Here is a 21,182-nt window from a genome sequence, read left to right on the forward strand (position 1 = left end):
GCCTAGTTCGGGTCGGGCTTATCTGTCTAGGTCGGGATTTTCTCTGTTCGGGCCGGGTTCGGGCTTGATTTGTAAGCCCGAAGGTCGGGCCGAGCCGGGCTCGGGCCTGGGAATTTAGGTTTGGGCTTTTTCGGGCCTAGCCCGAAACCCGGTCCGGCCCGAGGAATGCCCAGGTGTAAATGAAAGCTTCTTGGTCCATCTAGCACCGACCCCTGTTAGGAAAAAATATATTTTGCTAAAACTTCTTATATTATGAAACAAGGTGATAAATAATATTGTGGTTCCGTATATTCACTTGCATAGATCTCTAATTCTGCTATTTTATCCACAAGCTTCTGAGCTCCACAATTCTGAGATTCAGTACTCTCCTCTATTGCAGAACTGCTGCACATTGTTTGATTTTTCCCTAAACTTTGATTTTCCAACGGGTTGAACTCCTACACGGTAATAAGCAGTATAGCATAGTAATAAGGAACATAGTACTGAGTAATAAGCAGAGTAACTAGAAAAAGAGTAAAAAGTAGAAGTGACGGACCTACATGGTATGCCGGGTGGGCCACGGCATACCCTGCAGCCCAGCCCATGTCTATGTATGTAGGCGCGTAGCAGGAAAAAAAGGCAGCAGGCCGGCGTAGATTAGCAACTGGCGGGTGAAGAAAGGCTTAGTTTAGAGCATCTCCAGTCGCGTTCCCAAAACTGTCCCCTAAACCTCGCCGAATTGAGTGTTTAGAGGACGTGTTTCATACATGCCGCGTTTGGGGGACGTCGCTCCCCAGCCGCGTCTCCCAAACGTCGCCCCCAAACATTGAAATACTATTTTTTTATTTTTTTGCATTTTTATTTCAATAAAGAGAAGTAATATTCCACAAACTAATACATAATTGGAACGTGGTTTACACGAAGACATAATTTGGAACATGGTTTTCCACAAACTAATACATAGTTTGAACCATGGTTGACACAAATATAAAATATTGCAAAAAAGCTAAACCTAACTAGGCCGTGCATCGAAGGTTTCGTGTGTTCGCTGCCAAGAAAGAACACTCGAGGGCAGAAACAGTCACCGAAAATGGAAAATCCAGCTGGTGACGGTGCCCCTGTTGGTTCTTCCGAGGAAGAACAACCAGAGACCTCCGTGCACGTATTCGCTGCGAAGAAACAACACTCTTCATCAGGCGTCCTCCTCGTTGGTGTTGTCGCCGTGGTAGTCCCGGCGGCAGCGCGTCTCGTCGAAGACCTTGATGCTCATGTCCCTATCGCCAAAGTAGGAGAACAGGAGGACGAATCCGTCTTCGAGGCTGTGGTGGCGCGCGAACTTCTCCCAGCCGATGTAGAGGTACATCTTGCCGCGCGCGTCGTAGATCACGTCGACGATCCGCCGGTAGTAGCCGCACGCAGCCCCCCACAGATGCAGCGTGCCCGGGCGGTCGTCACCGGCGACTTAGACGGCGAAGGAGTCAGGCAGCCTCTGGATGCCGCGTGGGTCGCCCTTGAGGACATGACGAACTTGAACTGCACGGGCCCCTCCACGTCCATCTCCGATGATGAAGACGACGGTGTGGCAGGCGACGGTGAGCGTGCAGCTCTGCCGCGGCCACGACCACGACCACGTCCGCGAGCTCGGCCTCCGCCTCTCCCAGCCATGGTGTCGACTCTTGTTGAGATGGTGGCGGCTAGGGTTGGGGAGAGAGGCTCTAGGGTTTGTGTGTGAGAGGGACGATGAGAGGCGGACCTTTTTATAGGCCGGAGGGAGGCGGGGAGCGGTGGCGCTCATTAACGCTGGCACACAGAGCTAGGTGCGACGAGACGCTTCGCTGCGCCTCTGCAGGAACTGCACCGTCGCTGCGCGCAATAACTTCCGTCGCGAGGTAGGCGACGGTTAGATTAAAATTTATTGTGCCGCTGACGCGTCGGGCCCGCGTCGCTTCGTCTCGCTTTTCGGTGTGTCCGGCATCCCCGGTGCGTCCCTTGTGGGACGGGGACGGGCTCAGGGCGCCGAACACCGTATCGGACCGCACCGGACAAAAAATGGTTTTGAGGGACGCGGCTGGAATCATTTTTCGGCGCGCCCCAAATTGATTTGAGGGACGGTTTAGAGAACGCGACCGGAGATTGTCTTACTATACTAGCAAGCTAACCAGGAAATGGCGACATCGATCGGAACAGAGCCACAGCGATCGACCGGCCACGACCACGGACCACGCCGCCACGCCCTGACGCGATGACGCCCAGCTAGGTCCCCATGAGCCGTCGAAGCATCGCATTCGCCTATCGGGACTTTTTGCCGCCTCCCTGATCGCCTCGCCGACGGGCTGACTGAAATCGGCAAGTTCCACTTCTGCCGGCGGTCCGCCGTCGGGATCTCACGACAACCAGACCAGCCAGCACGTTAATCTAATCCCATGCCAATTTTGTTCGACGTGCAATAGGTTTAGGTACTGCTAATTTCGTAGTCACACCGTTTCGTCACAGAAATTTTTCGTTATGAAGAAAATAAGTGGAGAAGTGGTGGAGACATATTGCATTGCACGCCGGTCCGCTCCGCCTCCGGTGGCCTTTGGGCCTTGGAGGTGTGGTGGACCACGGTCCCTCGTCGGCGGGGAGTTTCTGTTCTTAATTTAGTTTGCTTTTCAGTCTCTTTTTTAGGATGGTGAGGCGGCGGCTACATCCTGAAGTCACAATAAGGTCCTCCCCGCCCTATCCTCGCTCCGGTGGTGCATCTAGCGCTGTCGGAGGGCGCGTGGAGTTGTGTGCCCGTCGGATCTGCTGGGATCCGGTCGGTTTTCATGTTTGTTGGTGTGGTTTTATGATAGTCTCTTCCGATCTACGGTTGTCATCATTGGCGATGGTTGCTGCTCTGGTGCGCTGGTCCTTTGGGACCTTAGCACGACGACTTCCCGTATGTCTACTACAACAAGCTCTACTACGACAAGCTTTGCCTGACTCCGGCGATGGAGGGGCGAGGACAGCGGCGCGCCTTCGGCTCGTGCTAGTGTTTGTAGTCGTCGCTAGGTGGTCCGAATACCAATTTGTATTTTTCTTTACTTTTTGGGTTATTTGTACTACTGTTGATGATTATTAATAGATCGGTGGATTTCTCGCAAAAAAAAAAAGAGACACGCAGCGAAGAAGGCTGCCGCTCATTCAAAATCTTCTCCGGTTAAAATAATATGGTGGAACCGCACGCTCAAGAGCAGTAGAGCACCATAGCATACTTGAAGAACTTGCAGATAATTTGCTCTGGCGCCGCCTTCGTCATTAATCAAACAAATAATATCGTAAGTTTCTTTTATGCATATTTCAGACTATTATATTGGTGTGTTTGACTATTTTGTCGTAAATTTTACAACGTGTTAAGTTAATCTTCCAACTAGATATTATGTGTTGTTTCTATATCATTTTTTGCACAACTCTTTTTTTTTCGAAAACGCAAAAGACTTGCGTTTCGATGCATTGATAGATAGGAAAAGGTTATATGTACATGTCCACAAAGGGACCAACACCCCGCACTACAACTCGAACCGAGAAAGGAGACCTAGTCTAGGGGAGGATCTGGCGGACACTCGGGCCCCCGCTCTCGCCCACTGTTGCGCCTCGGTCTTGATGTCATTGAGCAGGGAAGACACTGAAGGTTGTGCGTTGTTAAAGATCGCAGCATTTCGGTGCTTCCAGATCCACCACGCCGTGAGCATGATTACCAACTGGCGGGGAGCGGTCCGCACCGCCTGCGACCACCACTCCACGAAGTCCCCTCCGAATCCGGAGACCCTGAGGTGGATCGGATCCACGAGAGGACCTCGAACCAGATCATCCTAGAGAATGAGCATCCGGTGAGTAGATGCGCCATAGTCTCCTCGGATTGGTCACACAGCGGGCATCTGGGCGCATGTGGCAGACCACGACGCGCTAGCCTCTCACCCGTCCAACACCTGTCCAGACAGGCCAACCATAAAAAGAATTTCACCCTAGGAGGTGCCCAGGATCTCCAGTTCAGCTCCCATGATGCTGAGGTGATCCCCCCTGGAAGAGGGCCTCATAGCAAGAATGGGAGGTGTACTGGCCGTCCGTCGTCCACAACCAGGACATCGTGTCCTGCTCCTCCGAAAGCTGGACATCCCTCAGTCTGACCCATAGTTGCACATATTGCCATAGTGCTAGGGGACTCGGTGCTCCAGCTATGTCAGGGATCCAAGTGCGGTCTACCAGTGCCTGATGCACCGTACGCACCTTCCTGCGCCGTTTAGGAACTAGCGCGAACACCTCCGGCGCCATCTCCTTGATGGACCTGTCGTCCAGCCACCGGTCCTCCCAGAAGAGAGCGGACTCCCCGTTACCCACAATCATCGAGGTGGAGGCCGCGAAGATGTCCAGCTCCGCCTTCGAGAACTGCATGTCCAGCCCGCACCATGGTCGTTGGGGGTCCGTGTGCATCCTCCATAGCCAACGCACCCTAAGGCTTATGGCCATCCGTGCAAGCTCGGGGATCCCCAACCCCCCTAGGTTAAGCGGCCGGCACACCCTTGCCCAGTTCACCTGGCAGTGACCTCCATTGGCCTCTGCCCGGCCCACCCAGAGGAACCCTCGCAAGATCTTGTTAATTTGTTTGAGGGTCTTTTTGTTCAGAGCCAGTACCATTAGCTGGTGCAGCAGGATTGCCGCGAGCACAGCTCGGATCAGCGCCAAACGTCCGGCTTGCGGCATCACGGATGCCCGCCATGTTGCTAATTTGTCAGCTAGCCTGTCCAAAAGCGGCTGGAAAGTCTCGGCCGACAGCCGCCTAATAGACAGTGGAATGCCCAGGTACTTCACCGGAAAAGGCGCTAGCTGGCACTCCATGTGCCCCGCCGCAGCCACAGCTTCCTCATCCGAACAGGCAATAGGAGACACCGAGCACTTAGCGAAGTTGGTGCGTAGGCCAGAAGCCTGCCCAAAAAGCTCCACGATCCCGCGGACCGCACTCAACTCTGCCTCATCCGGGTGGCAGAAGATCACCACATCATCTGCATATAGCGACACAGAGGTCACCAGATCCCGCCGCGCCAACCGTCGCATCATACCCAGCTCGGCTGCCTTGGCGAGCACCTTGTTGAGCGAGTTCATCACTATGACAAACAACGATGGCGACAGGGGGTTCCCATATCTCAGTCCCCTCCGATGCCAGATCGGGGGGCCTGGCTCGCCATTGAGCATCACCCGAGTACTGGCCGTGGCCAGTAGTAGAGAGACAATCTCTCGGAACCTCGGCCCAAACCCTAACTTGTGGAGAATCTCCATGAGGAAACCCCAGGATACTGAGTCGAAAGCCCGAGCAATGTCCAGCTTCAGCATCACCCTCGGCTCCTTCCCTCTATGTAGGAAACGAGTTGTCTGCTGTACCAACATGAAGTTGTCGTGGATGCACCTTTTGCGAATGAAGGCGCATTGGTTGCGATCCACCAGCGACTCCATCCGAGGTGCCAGCCTAGTAGCCAAAGTTTTCGCCACCAACTTGACAAAGATATGGATTAGACTTATCAGCCTGTAGTCACCTAGCGCCATGGCGTCCGGGCGCTTGGGCAGCAGGACCAGCAGAGCCTGGTTAAGGCCTTGGAGTCCGCGCCCACACATCGTATAAAGCTTGTCGAAGGCCGCCATGAAGTCAGCCTTGACCACCCCCCAACATTTCTGAAGGAACTCCGCCGTGAACCCATCGGGGCCGGGCGCCTTGCCTGGCGGCAAGTGTCTGATCACTTCCCACACCTTCTCCTTTGTGAACGCTACCTCGAGCTCGGATAGGTCCTCTGGTTTTAAATTTGTAAATTTATTTTATCAAAATCACCGTCAAATTTTTGGTGCGGCATACCCATTAGAAAAATCCTAGGTCCGCCAACTATCTTCAATCGATCTAGTGAGCAAACAAATGGCAATAGTAGAACCTTCTAACTGGGTTTTGTTTTGGGTCCCAGTAGACCTCGCTGGTGACCTTCGCCATTCCGTTGCCGTTGCCGACTGCAAGCAGAACTTGCCCTGGTCCCCATACTATGTCAAGTTCCTCTGAACATAGTTTTAAGGCAAGCTTTAATTCCTAATAAGTGGTTTGCTTGCCTACACATACGTCAAAGATTAATGATGGTACAGTTGTCCAATGAGCCGTTAAGTGGCAGCTCAAGTAATAAACCAAATGAACTACAGGGAAGAGTAACGTACCTACATTTGCAACAGATAAGTTGAATCCTCGGTAGTAAGGTACGCAGTTTCATCGGATTCATCCAAATAAGCGGAGCTCTCGTCAGACAAATCACCATAAGCCTGTCCCTCCAACGCGAGAATCTCTCCAGAATCACCCATCGTTACAAGCACCGGCAGCTCCGCGCCTTCAGATCGTAGCACATCCAGAGCCTGCGCAACGGACGGCCGCTGCACCGGGTAATGGTGCGCGCACCAAAGCCCCGTCACGAGCAGACGCTCCATCTGCATCCTGTCGAACTCGCCGTCCAGCCTCCGATCCGCCGCTTCTAGGATCACATTCCGGCGGTACATGTCGCGGACCGAAGCCAGCAGCGCCGCCGAGGCTGCCTGGTCCGATCGCCTCGACGTCGTAGGCCGTCTGCCGCAGGCGATCTCGAGGAGCACGACGCCGAAGCTGTACACGTCGGACTCGGCGCTCGGCCTCCGGCTGCTGACGAACTCCGGATCGATGTACCCGACGGTGCCCGCGACGACCTGCGTTGTCTGCGGTTCCGCCCCGTGGTCGACGAGCCTCGCTAGCCCGAAGTCGCCGAGCTTGGCGTTGCCGGACGCGTCCAGCATTATGTTTGCAGGCTTGATGTCGCCGTGCACGACGCACTGGTCGCAGTCCATGTGGAGGTATCGCAAGGCGGAGCCTAGCTGAAGCGCGATCTTGTACCTGTGACGAGTTCAGAGTTTGGATATCAACTTCAAATATTCAAATTATACATAACTTTCGCGAGTGAAATTGGTTAGTTCAGGAGTAGAATTATTTTTTCCCAAGCGATCTCGAAGAGACCAATTTCCAGAGGATTGGAGTTGGTTCTTCAACTCAGTCAGCTGCCGATTATTATCGAAACTGATGGCACAAAGCTCACTGAAGCCCCCAGCTCTCCAACACGCGACATATTCTACATATATACACTTGTTTTCAGATATTATGAACTTATCTAGTCGTGATGGAGTTTGTGTTTTTGTAAAAACAGAACGGTTTTAGGTTAGGTTTAGCCGCTGCCTTGACAACTTGGCACGAGGAGAACATTCCACGGATATGTCATATGTGGTTAGCTTCTGGGCCTGATGCTATTCTTCAGGCCATGGATGATGATCGATTTGTAACCCTTACTGGTTAATAAAGTTCCTATTTTACCCGCAAAACTAAATCCATTATAGCATAACGAAAACAGAGAGAGTCAGCATCTATGTGTAACAACTGCCTAACTGAAAGAACAGTTCGGGAGGAGGGTGAAGTACCTCTGTGGCCAAGTCAAGTGTGTGCCGGGATTGTAGAGATGCATGTCGAGACTGCCGCCCGGCATCAGCTCGTAGACGAGCGCTAGTCCTCTCCGGCGACCGCACCAGCCGATGAGCCGGACGATGTTCCGGTGCCTGAGCCAACTCGTGATGTTGACCTCGGCCTGGAACTCCTTGAGACCTTGCACGGACAGCTCCTGCGAGAGCACCTTGATGGCCACATGCCGGTCTTGATCAGTCAAGTAGCCCCTATACACAGGACCGAATCCTCCTCGCCCGATCTTTCTCTCCTCTGCGAAATTGCCCGTCGCCGCAGCAAGCTCGCTGTAACGGAACCGCCTGGGGCCCAATCCTTGCCGGAGGTCAGGTTCCCTTATGATCTGCTCATCATCATATTCCACCAGCTCGGTAGCCGCAGTGCTCTGCAGCGGTCTCTTGATTCGGATGCAGCAGAGCACAAGCCCCGTCACGGCCCAAATCAGACCGGCCAAAGCTGGACCTGCAACAGATGCCTGCTCCATCCAAGAGGACGCGACCTCCCGATGCTGTGTTGTTGCATTTCGGCCATATGTAGCGGTCATCAATCTTCGCGTCGTAGGTTTGTTGCGGGGCCGGTGGCAGTCTTGCACTCTTCCACTTCCAATCGAAAGGATGCCCATGCCCATGCCCAGGCCCTGTGTCCTTGGAAGGGAGCGATATTCCAAACCGTGCAGAGAACCAGCAGAGCAGGAAAAGCCAAGTTCAACTGTTTTTTCTTGGAAGATATAGGCAGTAGGGAAGCCAGGCTTCATGCTGCAGTTCACGAGTTGATGCATCGGGAAACATGAAGTGGAAGAAGAGGTTTCTATATTTATACTGTAATTTTTTCGCAAAGATGTCAATGAATCGATTTCACCGATCTTAAAGAGTACATGCCCAGGAGCGACGTCGGAGTTTTGAGTCTGGCAATAGCACAAACCGATGTCGATGACACTGGATATGCCAGCGGTGGTGTTCATTGCAAGGTGCGCACCACGGCGAGGGATCAGAGCCAGGGAGTCGGAGCCGCTGTAGTTGAAGGAGAGTGCGGCGGCGTGTGAAGCAAGGTAAGACACGTAGGACAGCACGAGGAGGCCATGGATTCTTGTGTAGGAAGCAGCCATGGTGTTGGTGTTGTTTCTACTGGGTATCTCGGTTGACCACTGGCGCGCTTATTGATGGAGGAGGAGATGATATCCTGGCGTTCACGGTCTAGCAAGACTCTAGTTTGCTCATATAGGAGGCATGAACGAGCTTTTACAAGAGGGGAATAACAAATCAGGTTCACGACAACCGAGCGCTCGTAAGCTGATTGATTGAGGGAGTGGTTAGGAAACTAAGGACAATCAGTTTTGGATGCTGCCAAAGATTTCAAAATTTATAAATCCATTGGTGTCGTTGTTGCCGCTCCTCTCAGTTCGATGGCGAGTGGTGACGGATGGGGAGCGGGCTGGAAGGGATGTCACGGGAGAGCGCATGGTGCACGCTGTATCGAACGAGGTCGGGGCGGCGGCTGCAGCTCCTCTGTCAGAGTCGGCTACAACAACACGTCAATACCGGCAACAACAACCGCCACTTCAAAAACTATTTCTGAAGTTAGTGTTATCGATTTAGGGTTCATCATGCCCCATGTGCTGATCATGGATAATCTTTCTGCAATGTTAGCTGGTCTGGAGTCTGGACTAAACTAAATTCAGTGTTGAAATGCATCATGCTGGTTTATTCGTGTGCTCCGGACTGAATATTAGCTATTTGGATGAGAAGATTTCTTGGTTTGACAATTTGGGCACAAGTACCTTCAGGAATTACATGATAGCTAGACTGTATGCTAGCTGAGTTAGGATATGAATGTTTTTTTTTAGATAAAGGAGCATTGCCCCAGCCTCTGCATCAATAGATGCACACGGCCTGCTTTATTTAACCATAGTATCAGGTCCCCAAGTTAGGATATGAATGTAACGAGTTGGATCTTGTTTTCTGGTGCTCACCGGGGTAATCATATCATGAGCTGATCCCAATTGATTTTGAGATGGATTGTGACATGATGGCAAAGGTCTATGTGGAGAGCAAAGTTCTGTTCTGTATGCGAATCATGTAGAAAAAAATGAACAAGAACAGTGGGAGGATGACAAGTCTGAAAAGTTCAGAAAATTCAGAACAAGAGGCATTCGGTGTGACTCAGATGGAGATCCTGCTTGGCATGATGGAGATTTTGAGCTAGATGAAGATGATGACCTTTATGTAGAGAATATTGATGATTCTGAGGAGGTTGAAATGTTTGGCAAGGGGAAGAAAATAGCTGCACAACATCGCACATATGTCTTGCTGAGACGATGTCAATGAAGAATATTTTGAGGTAAGAGTGGAAGATGGTACCGAGAGAAGACATAAGAGTGATTATGATGAGGAGAAATATAAGAAGAAGAAGAAAAGAAGTGATATACAAGTTCAAACCTTTTAACTCAGCTGGTGAGATAGAGGACCCTCAATGTAAATTAGGCATGGTGTTTGACTCCATGGAGCAACTTAGAACAACAGTGTCACAATATGCAGTTAAAACAGAGTTCAAATTAAGAAGAAAAGGAACAACATGGAAAATTAGAGCTGTGTGTGAAGTATAACATGACCAATTGTGGGACCCAACTGTTTACTCCCTCCATTGCAAAATGTCATGGAGTAAAATAATGTTTTAATCTCACTGTACACAAAGTTAACATTGGATATGTTTGCCTCTTCTCAAAATGTCTTCGTCCTCCCTATGTTTGCCACTCCAATATCAATATAAAAGATAAAACTTTTGCATCACTTTGAGAAAAAAAATGCAATGGTCTGTAAAGTTTTTAGAGAGTTCTTCAAAAGGCTTCCAGCTACAAGTGCTTACGGTTGGTCTTACAGCCGTCAGCGATGTACCTCAGGGCTGGCGGAGGAATAATCCTCTACCATCAGTGAAGAGAAGAGGATGTTTTTTTTTTTGCCAGTAATAAGAAATGGAACTATAACTCTAAGCACCGATGCCAGTATTAAGAGTTTTCTATCTCTCCTTGCTTGCTAACGTTATTTTTTAGGCATCATTTCTTCTTAACGTTTTTACTCTATTTGCTCCCAAGCGAGTGTTTCTATTTGAACTCTCTATCAAGAAGTTATTTTAAAAGCGAGAAAACTCTATCTAGAGAACATATCAAGATCAATTTCTTTTTAGAACAAGCAATATCACTTTGGAACACTCTTTTTTTACTCAATTTTTTTTAGAACTAACCTGTGATTGGGTGGTTGGTAGGGCAGTGGCACCCCCAGTCCACAAGAGTTCAAATCTCAGGTTTGACACTTTAGTGTCTTATTAAAGGCGGAATATTCTTCAGCGGGAGGCGATGTTCTTGTCGACAGCGAGACGCTTGAGGTGACTTCGTCAATCTCAAGACCCGTCAGATTAAGTTTCTCGGACGCAGTCTCTCGAAGATGCTCATAGGACTAGGTTGTGCGTGTGTTCATAGGGGTGAGTGTATATACATATATGTGAGTGTCTACGTCTATAGTGTGTTTCGCAAAAAGAAAAGAAACACTCTTTTTTCGAATTTTACTCTGAAAAACTTTGAACGTGAATAGGTTGCAGATATCACACTAATGGGCCAAGCCTGGTGTAACGCCAATCGAGATTACTCGTCTAGTGGGCTACCGGCCCTAACTCCGCCTTGGCCTGGTTCCAACCCCAAACGAAGTTGTGACAGGCCTTCTTGGTCTTGGTCTAGTGGGCTGCCTAGTCTCCGGGTACCACTACATGAAGATCGATCTTCGCAAAGGAAAAAAAATCACCCCGCGCGTAATATCGCGACGACGCGTGTCGGCGTGGAACGATTTTCTGAGGAAAAGATGCGAACTGTTTTACGGGTTTTGGTTTTATATTTCTCCCATATTAGATCCATTAAAGCTATACTGGCCTGTTAGATTTTTTCCTTTTTCCCTTTCGCGCGTTGTACGTTTTCAAAAAATTGGTCGGGACGACAAAGAGATTTCGCTTTTCGTTTTTTCCTTTGCTTTTCCGGGTATTGAATTTTCTGGGGAATTAATAGGAGGGAGGTAGCACTTCCAATCGTGTGCTATGGCTCGGCTTTGCCTCGCAATAAGGCGCCTTCAGCGCATAAAACATTCATATACATACTGAATGGCACACATATGTCGTTGTCCCCGTTAGTCTTTACCCCCATAGGTCGAAGCGAGTGCTACGGCTCGGCTTCGCCTCGCAACAAGGCGCCTTCGGTGCATGAAACATTCATATACTTAATGAATGGCACACATATGTTGTTGTCCCATTAGTTTTTACCCCCATAGGTCGAAGCAAGTGCTACGGCTTGGCTTCGCCTCACAACAAGGCGTCTTGGGCGCATCAAACATTTTTTTCTTCTTTGGGTTGCTTTGAAAGTTTTCGTTTTCTCCGGGCACGTACAGGTGCCAGGAGAGTCGATGATAGTCGTGTAGGTGACACGAGTACAACTGCGGCACCAAGAGGAGTACATGAGTGTTTCTCTTTGTTTCTCTGCTAGTTTTCGTTTCTCTGGGTAGGTACAGGTGCCAAGCGGGTCGAGTACGGTGGTGAAAGTGGTATGAGTACCGCTGGCACTAAGAGGAGTACATGAATGTTTCCCTTTGTTTCTCTGCAAGTATTCGTTTTTTCTAGCCACGTACAATTGCCAAGCTTGTCGAGTACATCGGTGAAAGAGGCACGAGTACAGCTGCGGCACAAAGAGAGTACATGAGTGTTTCTCGTCGTTTCTCTGCAAGTTTTCGTTTCTCTGTGTAGGTACAGGTGCCAAGCATGTCTAGTACAACGGTGAAAGCCACACGAGTACAACTACGGCACCAAGAGGAGTACATGATTTTTTCTCTTTATTTCTCTGCTAGTTTCAATTTCTTTGGGTAGGTACAGGTGCCAAGCGTGTCGAGTACAGTGGTGAAAGTTGCACGATTACAGTTGTGGCACTAAGACGAGTACACAAGTGTTTTCTTGTGGTTTATCTGCAAGTTTTTGTTTCTCTGGATAGGTACAGGTGCCAAGCGTGTCGAGTACAACGGTGATCGTGGGACAAGTATAGATGGGTCAAGAAGAGGAGTAGAGGATTGTTTCTCTTTTGATTTCCCTTAAAGTTTTCGTTTCTCCGGGCACGTACAGGTGCCAAGCGTGTCGATTACAGTGGTGATCGTGAGACAAGTACAAATGGAGCAAGAAGAGGAGTACATGATTGTTTCTCTGTTGATTTCGTTGAAATATTCGTTACACATAATTGCAGATACATGACACTAGCATTAACATTTACAATGTGCATAACTTCAAGAAGGTTCTCAAATATTACATATAACATGACACTAGCATTAAGTGAGAACGAAATAGAAATCCTGGTACAAACTGGGTTCCATGGTTCACATTATTCAGCATAACACATACTACTTATTTACCTACTCCTCAAGCTTCGTTATGACTAGCTTGAGCCAGGCCCTGCCATGTAAGAATGGACACCCCCTTTCATCCCTGAAGCAAAATGAGCAAATGTCTCCTTCTTTCAAGTTGAATTCTTGAACTATCTATGGAAAATCTTTCTTTATCATAGCTTTCTCATTCTTATCCATCTACTTCAACAACAACTTTAACAGGTTCGTGTATGAACTCTCAAATGTGTTCATTAGTGAATTTTTCTGAAATTCCTGAAAGATATTAACGAACATTGTTAGTTTTGGGGTACATTACTTCAGAACTTTTCTTGTCCCGTAGAAACTAAATATTTAACATAATCGACGAGATAAATTTTCCGTGTTACTTAAACTTACCATCTTGCATATGTCTCTTGTAACAAATGATTTAGTCATGGTGCAAGTATATTCTTTAATAGCTGGTGTCTGGTTCGTGTTGGCTGTATTCATCAGTACGCATGCTTTGTCGAAATTTTCATCTCCATAAAATCCAGACACTACAATCAAGAGGTATTATTTATCTTTAAAAACTATCTACTGACTATATTGTTTGATTTTTATTTGCTGATATTTGTACCTCTAGCAGTTATTTTGCCCGTTAGTGACAGAAATTATGCATAAATTTCATCAACATCGCTCTCAACACCTTTGTCTGCCCTGTCGTCAGTGTTGTTACTTTGATCGTCGCGTTGGATATTTTCTATGTCAGTGTTGGATGGACCATGATGATTTGTTGGCTGTATTTTATAAAGATGACATTTCGATTATTAAGAAATTAATTTTAAATCATATAGTGTAGATGCATCCAGATTTTAAAAAAATAAGTGAAATTTCATTGCACGGGTCGAGTAATATATTTTGTATGCAATAAAGAATTAAATTTGAAACCTATTTATGAGGGTCGACGTGACATATTGGACATATGCTCGTGCACAAGTACCCATTGTTCAAAAAATCGGCCGAGATACCGATTTATCGCTCGATTTATCGTGAATCGGGTGGTAACCGATAAGATTTCACCATATCGGCTAATTTATCGCTGCACCGATATATCGGCCAATTTTCTGTCTGGGAGCCGATATTTCGTCTGGTTTTCACTCTGGTGACCGATATTTTGGCTGGTTGTCAATGAACTTTCGCTGAAATTCGATATGGATGTCGATATTTTCGTCCTATGGTCTTGTAGAATTGTGCATTAGCTCAAATTTCCCATTTTTATTGATTCAAATGCAAAGAATCAAGGTAATTCTTCTACTCAATACTCCAATATTGTTTTTACATACCATATTATAGAAAATTTAGTGCTGGAAATTAGGATTTACAAAAAAATAAGCCGATAAATGGGCGATCGATAAAATCGATTAATCGGCTGATAAGCGATTAATCTCCATTTTGAGGCTGACCGATAAGTTAAGATTAACGATTTCTTGAACATTGCAAGTACCTGTACTTCTTTGCCTGGAGTGCGCATGCAACCTCTTACAGTCTAGCAAGCATTTTCTATGTACACCATAAAGTTAAGCATCAACATGGGTGGTGGATACATGAGGTGGAAAAAATGCGCAGCGATGCTGTTTACCACTAGCCCCTAGATCAGTTTTGTGCATTATTGTGGTACGCGGATGATTAGCTAGTACATGGAGTTTCTACCAAAATGAGAAGTTTTGAAGTTATACATACCACCGATCCGCAACCTAGGAGAGTTTCCGACTTGCCGCTGATTTGCTATGATGGAGATCACGGTGATGCACAGTTGTTGCCATTGATTTTGTTTCCTGTTTTATATAAGGAGGATGATTTGTTCAAAGTGTTTGGTGTGGACCTGTGGATGCGAGAAGCCAAGTAGTAGCCGTGGGTTCTATCCTATGACATTTGGAACCTACTACAGGGTGTTATGGTCCACTCTCTTTTATTTTTATTTTATTGTGTCACTATGCTTTGGATGTTGTAGTCCATTGGTGTCAGATGTGTGGTTGGGGTTGTTCTCAGGAAGACAAGGAGACTCATTTATTCTGTTCGCTTGCTGAACTTTATGCTTTTCAGGCAGGCAAGGATTGTTCTCTTCATAATAAATAGGTGAATTTTTTCGTGAGCAAGTATTACGGACGCTCGTTTTTTGAACTACAATATCACCAACGTTATAGACTCATGTTTTGGGGTAGTATAATATATGATCATTTCACACGGAAGTACATAATTTTGTGAGCAAGAAGTACAGTCGATCGTCCTTTGAAGTACAGAAAAATATTTGACGTTCGATTGTGTTTTGGTTATCACTATAAGAAAAGTTGTCATGGCCGACGAATTCAAAGTCAGGCCACGGTTGTTGATGCACCATCCCCGACGATTTTTGCTCTCTTTGTGGTGCATGTCAAAACTTTTTTTCTTGTTTTTGAGGCCATCTAGCACCACAGAAACGTGGCAAATGTTGTGTATGGTGGCCCGGGACATGGTGCATGACGAATTCTTGGTTGCGCCGGCCAAGTCAACGCAAATCCGCACCGCCCAGGGCTGTAGGGCCCAAATGGCAATGTATCTAGCGATTTTTTTATCGCGCCCTCTCGTTCACGTTCTCCTTTCAAGCCATTTACGATGTTGGCTCATGGGTCCCGCATGTCATCCTCTCTGAACGGTAAATGTTTCGTTTCTTGGGTTTTTTTGGCCCCCTAATTTTTGGCTATTTACTTTTTCTTTCAATCCCGTGCCGCCTTGGAAACGTTGAGGATGTTGCTGTCTCATGGGTCCCGCATATCATCCTTTCTGAACGATAAATGTTTCTTTCTTGGATTTTTTTGACCCACAAATTTTTGGCTACTTACATTTTCTTTCGATCCCGTGGAAACCTTGAGACCGCTCCTGCAAAATGGGACCTATATGTCATCCTCTATGTACAATAAAAGTTTAATTTCTTGGATTTATTTTTAACCCCTAATTTCTAGCTACTTGCGGTTTTTTCTTTCGATCATGTGCCACCTTGGAAACGTTGAGGACACTGTTGGTTCATGGGTCTCACATGTCATCCTCTATAAATGATAAATGTTTCTTTTTTCGATTTTTACCCCCTGATTTTTGGCTACCTTCTTTATCTTTCAACCCTCTGCCGCCTTGGAAACGTTGAGGATGCTGCTTACTCATGGGTCCTGCATGTCATCCTCTCTGATAGCTTCTTTTCTCGGATTTTTTTGACCCCGTGATTTTTGGCTACTTTCTTTTTCTTTTGATCCCGTGCCGCCTTGGAAACGTTGAGACTGCTTCTGCAAAATGGAACCCATATGTCATCCTCTATGTACAATAAATGTTTCTTTTATTGGATTTATGGTTGAGCCCTAATTTCTGGATACTTTCCTTTTTCTTTCAATCACATGCCTCCTTTGAAACGTTGAGGACGCAGCTGCCTCATGGGTCCCACATGTCAGCCACTATGAACGATAAACTTTTACTATCTTGGATTTTTTGACCCTTAATTTCAGGCTACTTGCGTTTTTCTTTTGATCCCATGCCGCCTTAGAAACGTTGAGGATGCTGCTAGCTCATGGGTCCCACATTTTAGCCTCTCTGAACGATAAACCTTTCCTTTCTTGGAATTATTTTGACCCTTAATTTTTGGCTATTTGACTTTTTCTTTCGAACCCCTGCCATCTTTGAAACGTTGCGGACGCTGCTGGCTCATGGGTCCTGATGACCCACAAGTATAGGGGGTGTATCGTTGTACTTTCGATAAATAAGAGTGTCGAACCCAACGAGGAGCAGAAGGTGTTGACAAGCAGTTTTGATCAAGGATTCATTGTAAATACTAGCAAACAGGTTTTCAGGGGTTTTTGATATTGCAAACAAATAAAGTACAAGTAAATAAAAGACAGTAATAATAATTTCAGTCCAATCCTTTTCAGAGCAAAGGACAAGCCGGTTGTGTTACTTATGATTACCAAACGTTCCCGAGGACACACGGGAATTTCGTCAAGTGCTTTCGCTTCACGCAACTGAATAATGTTTATTGGTTTGGTAGGTGTTGTGTCGGCGAACCTATGCTAGTGCACTACCCCAACTTGGACTAATGCATCATTGTGATTATACCGCTTGCAAGCATCCGCAACTACAAGAAAGTAATTAAGATAAATCTAACCGTAGCCTTAAACTTCGAGATCCTACACGCCCTCGTGCACTGGTTTCCCAACGGGGGTTTAGGTTTCTGTCACTCCCGCAACCCCACAATTAGTAGCCAAATACACGATGCATTCCCCTAGGGACATAAAGGTGAAGTATCATGTACTCGATGTTCACATGACACCACTAGAAGAATAGCACCATGATAACCCACAAGTATAGGGGGTGTATCGTAGTACTTTCGATAAATAAGAGTGTCGAACCCAACGAGGAGCAGAAGGTGTTGACAAGCAGTTTCGATGAATGATTCACTGTAAATGCTCACAGACAAGTATTCAGAGGGTTTTGATATAGCAGATAAATAAAGTACGAGTAAGTAAAATGCGAGAGAAATAATTGCAGTGAGTGGCCCAATCTTTTTTAGCACAAAGGACAAGCCGGTTTGTTTACTTATAATGACCAAACGTTCTTGAGGACACACGGGAATTTAGTCTAGTGCTTTCGCTTCATATAGCTGACTAATCTTCATTGTTTTGATAAGTGTTGTGTGGGTGAACCTATGCTAATGCACCGCCCTTCCTAAGACTAATACATACTTGTGATTATACCCCTTGCAAGCATCCGCAACTACAAGAAAGTAATTAAGATAAATCTAACCACAACCTTAAACTCTGAGATCCTGCTATCCCTCCTGCATCGATATACCAACGGGGGTTCAGGTTTCTGTCACTCCGGCAACCCCGCAATTGGCAAACGAATACAAGATGTATTCCCCTAGGCCCATAAAGGTGAAGTGTCATGTAGTCGACGTTCACATGACACCACTAGAAGAATAACACCACAACTTAAATATCAAACCATTGAATATTACCCAACATAATTCACTACTAACATTTAGACTTCACCCATGTCCTCAAGAACTAAACGAACTACTCACGAGACATCATATGGAACATGATCAGAGGTGATATGATGATGAATAACAATCTGAACATAAACCTTGGTTCAATGGTTTCACTCAATAGCATCAATAACAAGTAGTAATCAATACCGGGAGAGTTTCCCCTATCAAACAATCAAGATTCAACCCTAGATGTTACAGCGGTGACGAGGTGCAGCGGTGGAGATGGCGGTGATGATGATGGAGATGATGGTGATGATGATCCCAATGATGTCTAGCTCGATGAAGGTGACGATGGCGTCAATTTCCCCCTCCGGGAGGGAATTTCCCCGGCAGATTTCAGCCTGCCGGAGAGCCCTTTTCTCTCTGGTGTTTTCCGCCCCGCAGAGGTGGCTGTGACTCTTCGCGACTCTCCTCTGGAGCTTAGGTTTTCGGGACGAAGAAGTACGCAAAGGAGAGGTGGCAGAGGGGGGCTGTGGGCCCCCTCCCCACAAGGCGGCGCGGCCAGGCCTGGGCCCGCGCCGGCCTATGGGGGGTGATGTCTACTTCCCCCTCCTTTTCCTGTAGACAGTGTTGGGCCTCCAAGAGCAGAGGTTTGTAGAACAGCAGCAAGTTTTCCCTTAAGTGGATCACCCAAGGTTTATCGAACTCAGTAAGGAAGAGGTCAAAGATATCCCTCTCATGCAACCCTGCAACCACAAAGCAAGAAGTCTCTTGTGTCCCCAACACACCTAATAGGTGCACTAGTTCGGCGAAGAGATAGTGAAATACAGGTGGTATGAATATATATGAGCAGTAGCAACGGTGCCAGAAAATAGCTTGCTGGCGTGTAGTTGATGGTGGTAGTATTGCAGCAGTAGTAACACAGTGAAACAGTAAACAAGCAGTAGTAACGCAGCAGTATTTAGGAACAAGGCCTAGGGATTAGACTTTCACTAGTGGACACTCTCAACATTGATCACATAACAGAATAGATAAATGCATACTCTACACTTTTGTTGGATGATGAACACATTGCGTAGGATTACACGAACCCTCAATGCCGGAGTTAATAAGCTCCACAATTAATGTTCATATTTTAGTAACCTTATAGTGTAAGATAGATCAAAAGACTAAACCAAGTACTAACATAGCATGCACACTGTCACCTTCATGCATATGTAGGAGGAATAGATCACATCAATACTATCATAGCAATAGTTAACTTCGCAATCTACAAGAGATCATGATCATAGCATAAACCAAGTACTAACACGGATGCACACACTGTCACCATTATATCGTGCAGGAGGAATAAAACTACTTTAATAACATTGCTAGAGTAGCACATAGATAAATTGTGATACAAATACATTGCAATCATAAAGAGATATAAATAAGCACCTCACTATGCCATTCATCAGTGAATAAGTATTCTGTGAAATATAGCCTAAGAGACCCACACGGTGCACACACTGTCACCTTTACACACGTGGGACAAGGAGTCTCCGGAGATCACATAAGTAAAACTCACTTGACTAGCATAATGACATCTAGATTACAAGCATCATCATATGAATCTCAATCATGTAAAGCAGCTCATGAGATTATTGTATTGAAGCACATATGAGAGAGATGAACCACATAGCTACCGGTACAGCCCCGAGCCTCGATGGAGAACTACTCCCTCCTCATGGGAGCAGCAGCGGTGATGAAGATGGCGGTGAAGATGGCAGCGGTGTCGATGGAGAAGCCTTCCGGGGGCACTTCCCCGTTCCGGCGGCGTGCCGGAACAGAGACTCCTGTCCCCCAGATCTTGGCTTCGCGATGGCGGTGGCTCTGGAAGGTTTCTGTGGGTTTCGTCGAACGCATCAGGGTTTTCGCGACGGAGGCTTTATATAGGCGAAGAGGCGGCGCAGGAGGGCTTCTGGGGGGCCCACACCATAGGGCGGCGCGGCCCCCCCTCTGGCCGCGCCAGGGTGTGGTGTGGGGCCCCCAGGGCTCCCCTCTGGCGGCTCTCGGGTGTTCTGGATGGTTCCGGGAAAAATAGGAACCTGGGCGTTGATTTCGTCCGATTCCGAGAATATTTTGTTACTAGGATTTCTGAAACCAAAAACAGCAGAAAACAGGAACTGGCACTTCGGCATCTTGTTAATAGGTTAGTTCCAGAAAATGCACGAATATGACATAAAGTGTGCATAAAACATGTAGATAACATCAATAATGTGGCATGGAACATAAGAAATTATCGATACGTCGGAGACGTATCAGCATCCCCAAGCTTAGTTCTGCTCGTCCCGAGCAGGTAAAACGATAACACGAGATAATTTACGGAGTGACATGCCATCATAACCTTGATCATACTATTTGTAAAGCATATGTAGTGAATGCAGCAATCAAAACAATGTATATGACATGAGTAAACAAGTGAATCATATAGCAAAGACTTTTCATGAATAGCACTTCAAGACAAGCATCAATAAGTCTTGCATAAGAGTTAACTCATAAAGCAATAATTCAAAGTAAAGGTATTGAAGCAACACAAAGGAAGATGAAGTTTCAGCGGTTGCTTTCAACTTGTAACATGTATATCTCATGGATAGTTGTCAATGCAAAGTAATATAACAAGTGCAATATGCAAGTATGTAGGAATCAATGCAAAGTTCACACAAGTGTTTGCTTCTTGAGGTGGAGAGAAATAGGTGAACTGACTCAACAATAAAAGTAAAAGAATGACCCTTCGCAGAGGGAAGCAGGGATAAATCATGTGCTAGAGCTTTTCAAGTTTTAAAATCATATAGAGAGCATAAAAGTAAAGTTTTGAGAGGTGTTTGTTGTTGTCAACGAATGGTAATGGGTACTCTAACTACCTTGCCAACCAGACTTTCAAGAGCGGCTCCCATGAAGGACGTTATCTCTACCAGCAAGGTAGATCATCCCTCTTCTCTTTTGTTTACACATGTATTTTAGTTTTTATTTATTTATGGGTGACACTCCTCCCAACCTTTGCTTACACAAGCCATGGTTAACCGAATCCTCGGGTGCCTACCATCAATCTCATACCATGGAGGAGTGTCTATTTGCAAAATTAAGTTGCTTGCTGATGAATCAGAGCAAAACATGTGAAGAGAATTATTAATGCAAGTTGTAATTAATTGGGGCTGGGAACCCCATTGCCAGCTCTTTTTGCAAAATTATTGGATAAGCGGATGTGCCACTAGTCCATTATGAAAGTCTGTCAAAAGCAAATGACAAGGTT

General features: G+C 46.6%; 1 protein-coding gene across 3 annotated transcripts; it reads right to left on the reverse strand.

Moving 5' to 3' along the window:
* Window positions 1–266: 266 nt before the first annotated feature.
* On the reverse strand, window positions 267–8,678 carry LOC127300757 (L-type lectin-domain containing receptor kinase IX.1). Of its 3 annotated transcripts, none has more exons than XM_071820185.1 (3): window positions 7,462–8,678; window positions 6,191–6,886; window positions 267–437 (listed from the first exon to the last, which is right to left on the reverse strand). In XM_071820185.1, exons 1-3 carry the CDS (start codon window positions 8,601–8,603, stop codon window positions 407–409), a joined length of 1,869 nt encoding a protein of 622 aa, XP_071676286.1. In that variant the 5' UTR covers window positions 8,604–8,678; the 3' UTR covers window positions 267–406. The 3 variants fall into 3 exon arrangements, with proteins under 3 accessions (XP_071676286.1, XP_051186881.1, XP_071676287.1); XM_051330921.2 differs by lacking the exon at window positions 267–437 and adding an exon at window positions 4,905–6,084; XM_071820186.1 differs by lacking the exon at window positions 267–437 and adding an exon at window positions 4,905–6,084 and having other exon boundaries at window positions 6,187–6,886.
* Window positions 8,679–21,182: the final 12,504 nt, after the last annotated feature.

Source organism: Lolium perenne, chromosome 5, assembly GCF_019359855.2.
Source record: "Lolium perenne isolate Kyuss_39 chromosome 5, Kyuss_2.0, whole genome shotgun sequence".
NCBI classification, from domain to species: domain Eukaryota; kingdom Viridiplantae; phylum Streptophyta; class Magnoliopsida; order Poales; family Poaceae; genus Lolium; species Lolium perenne.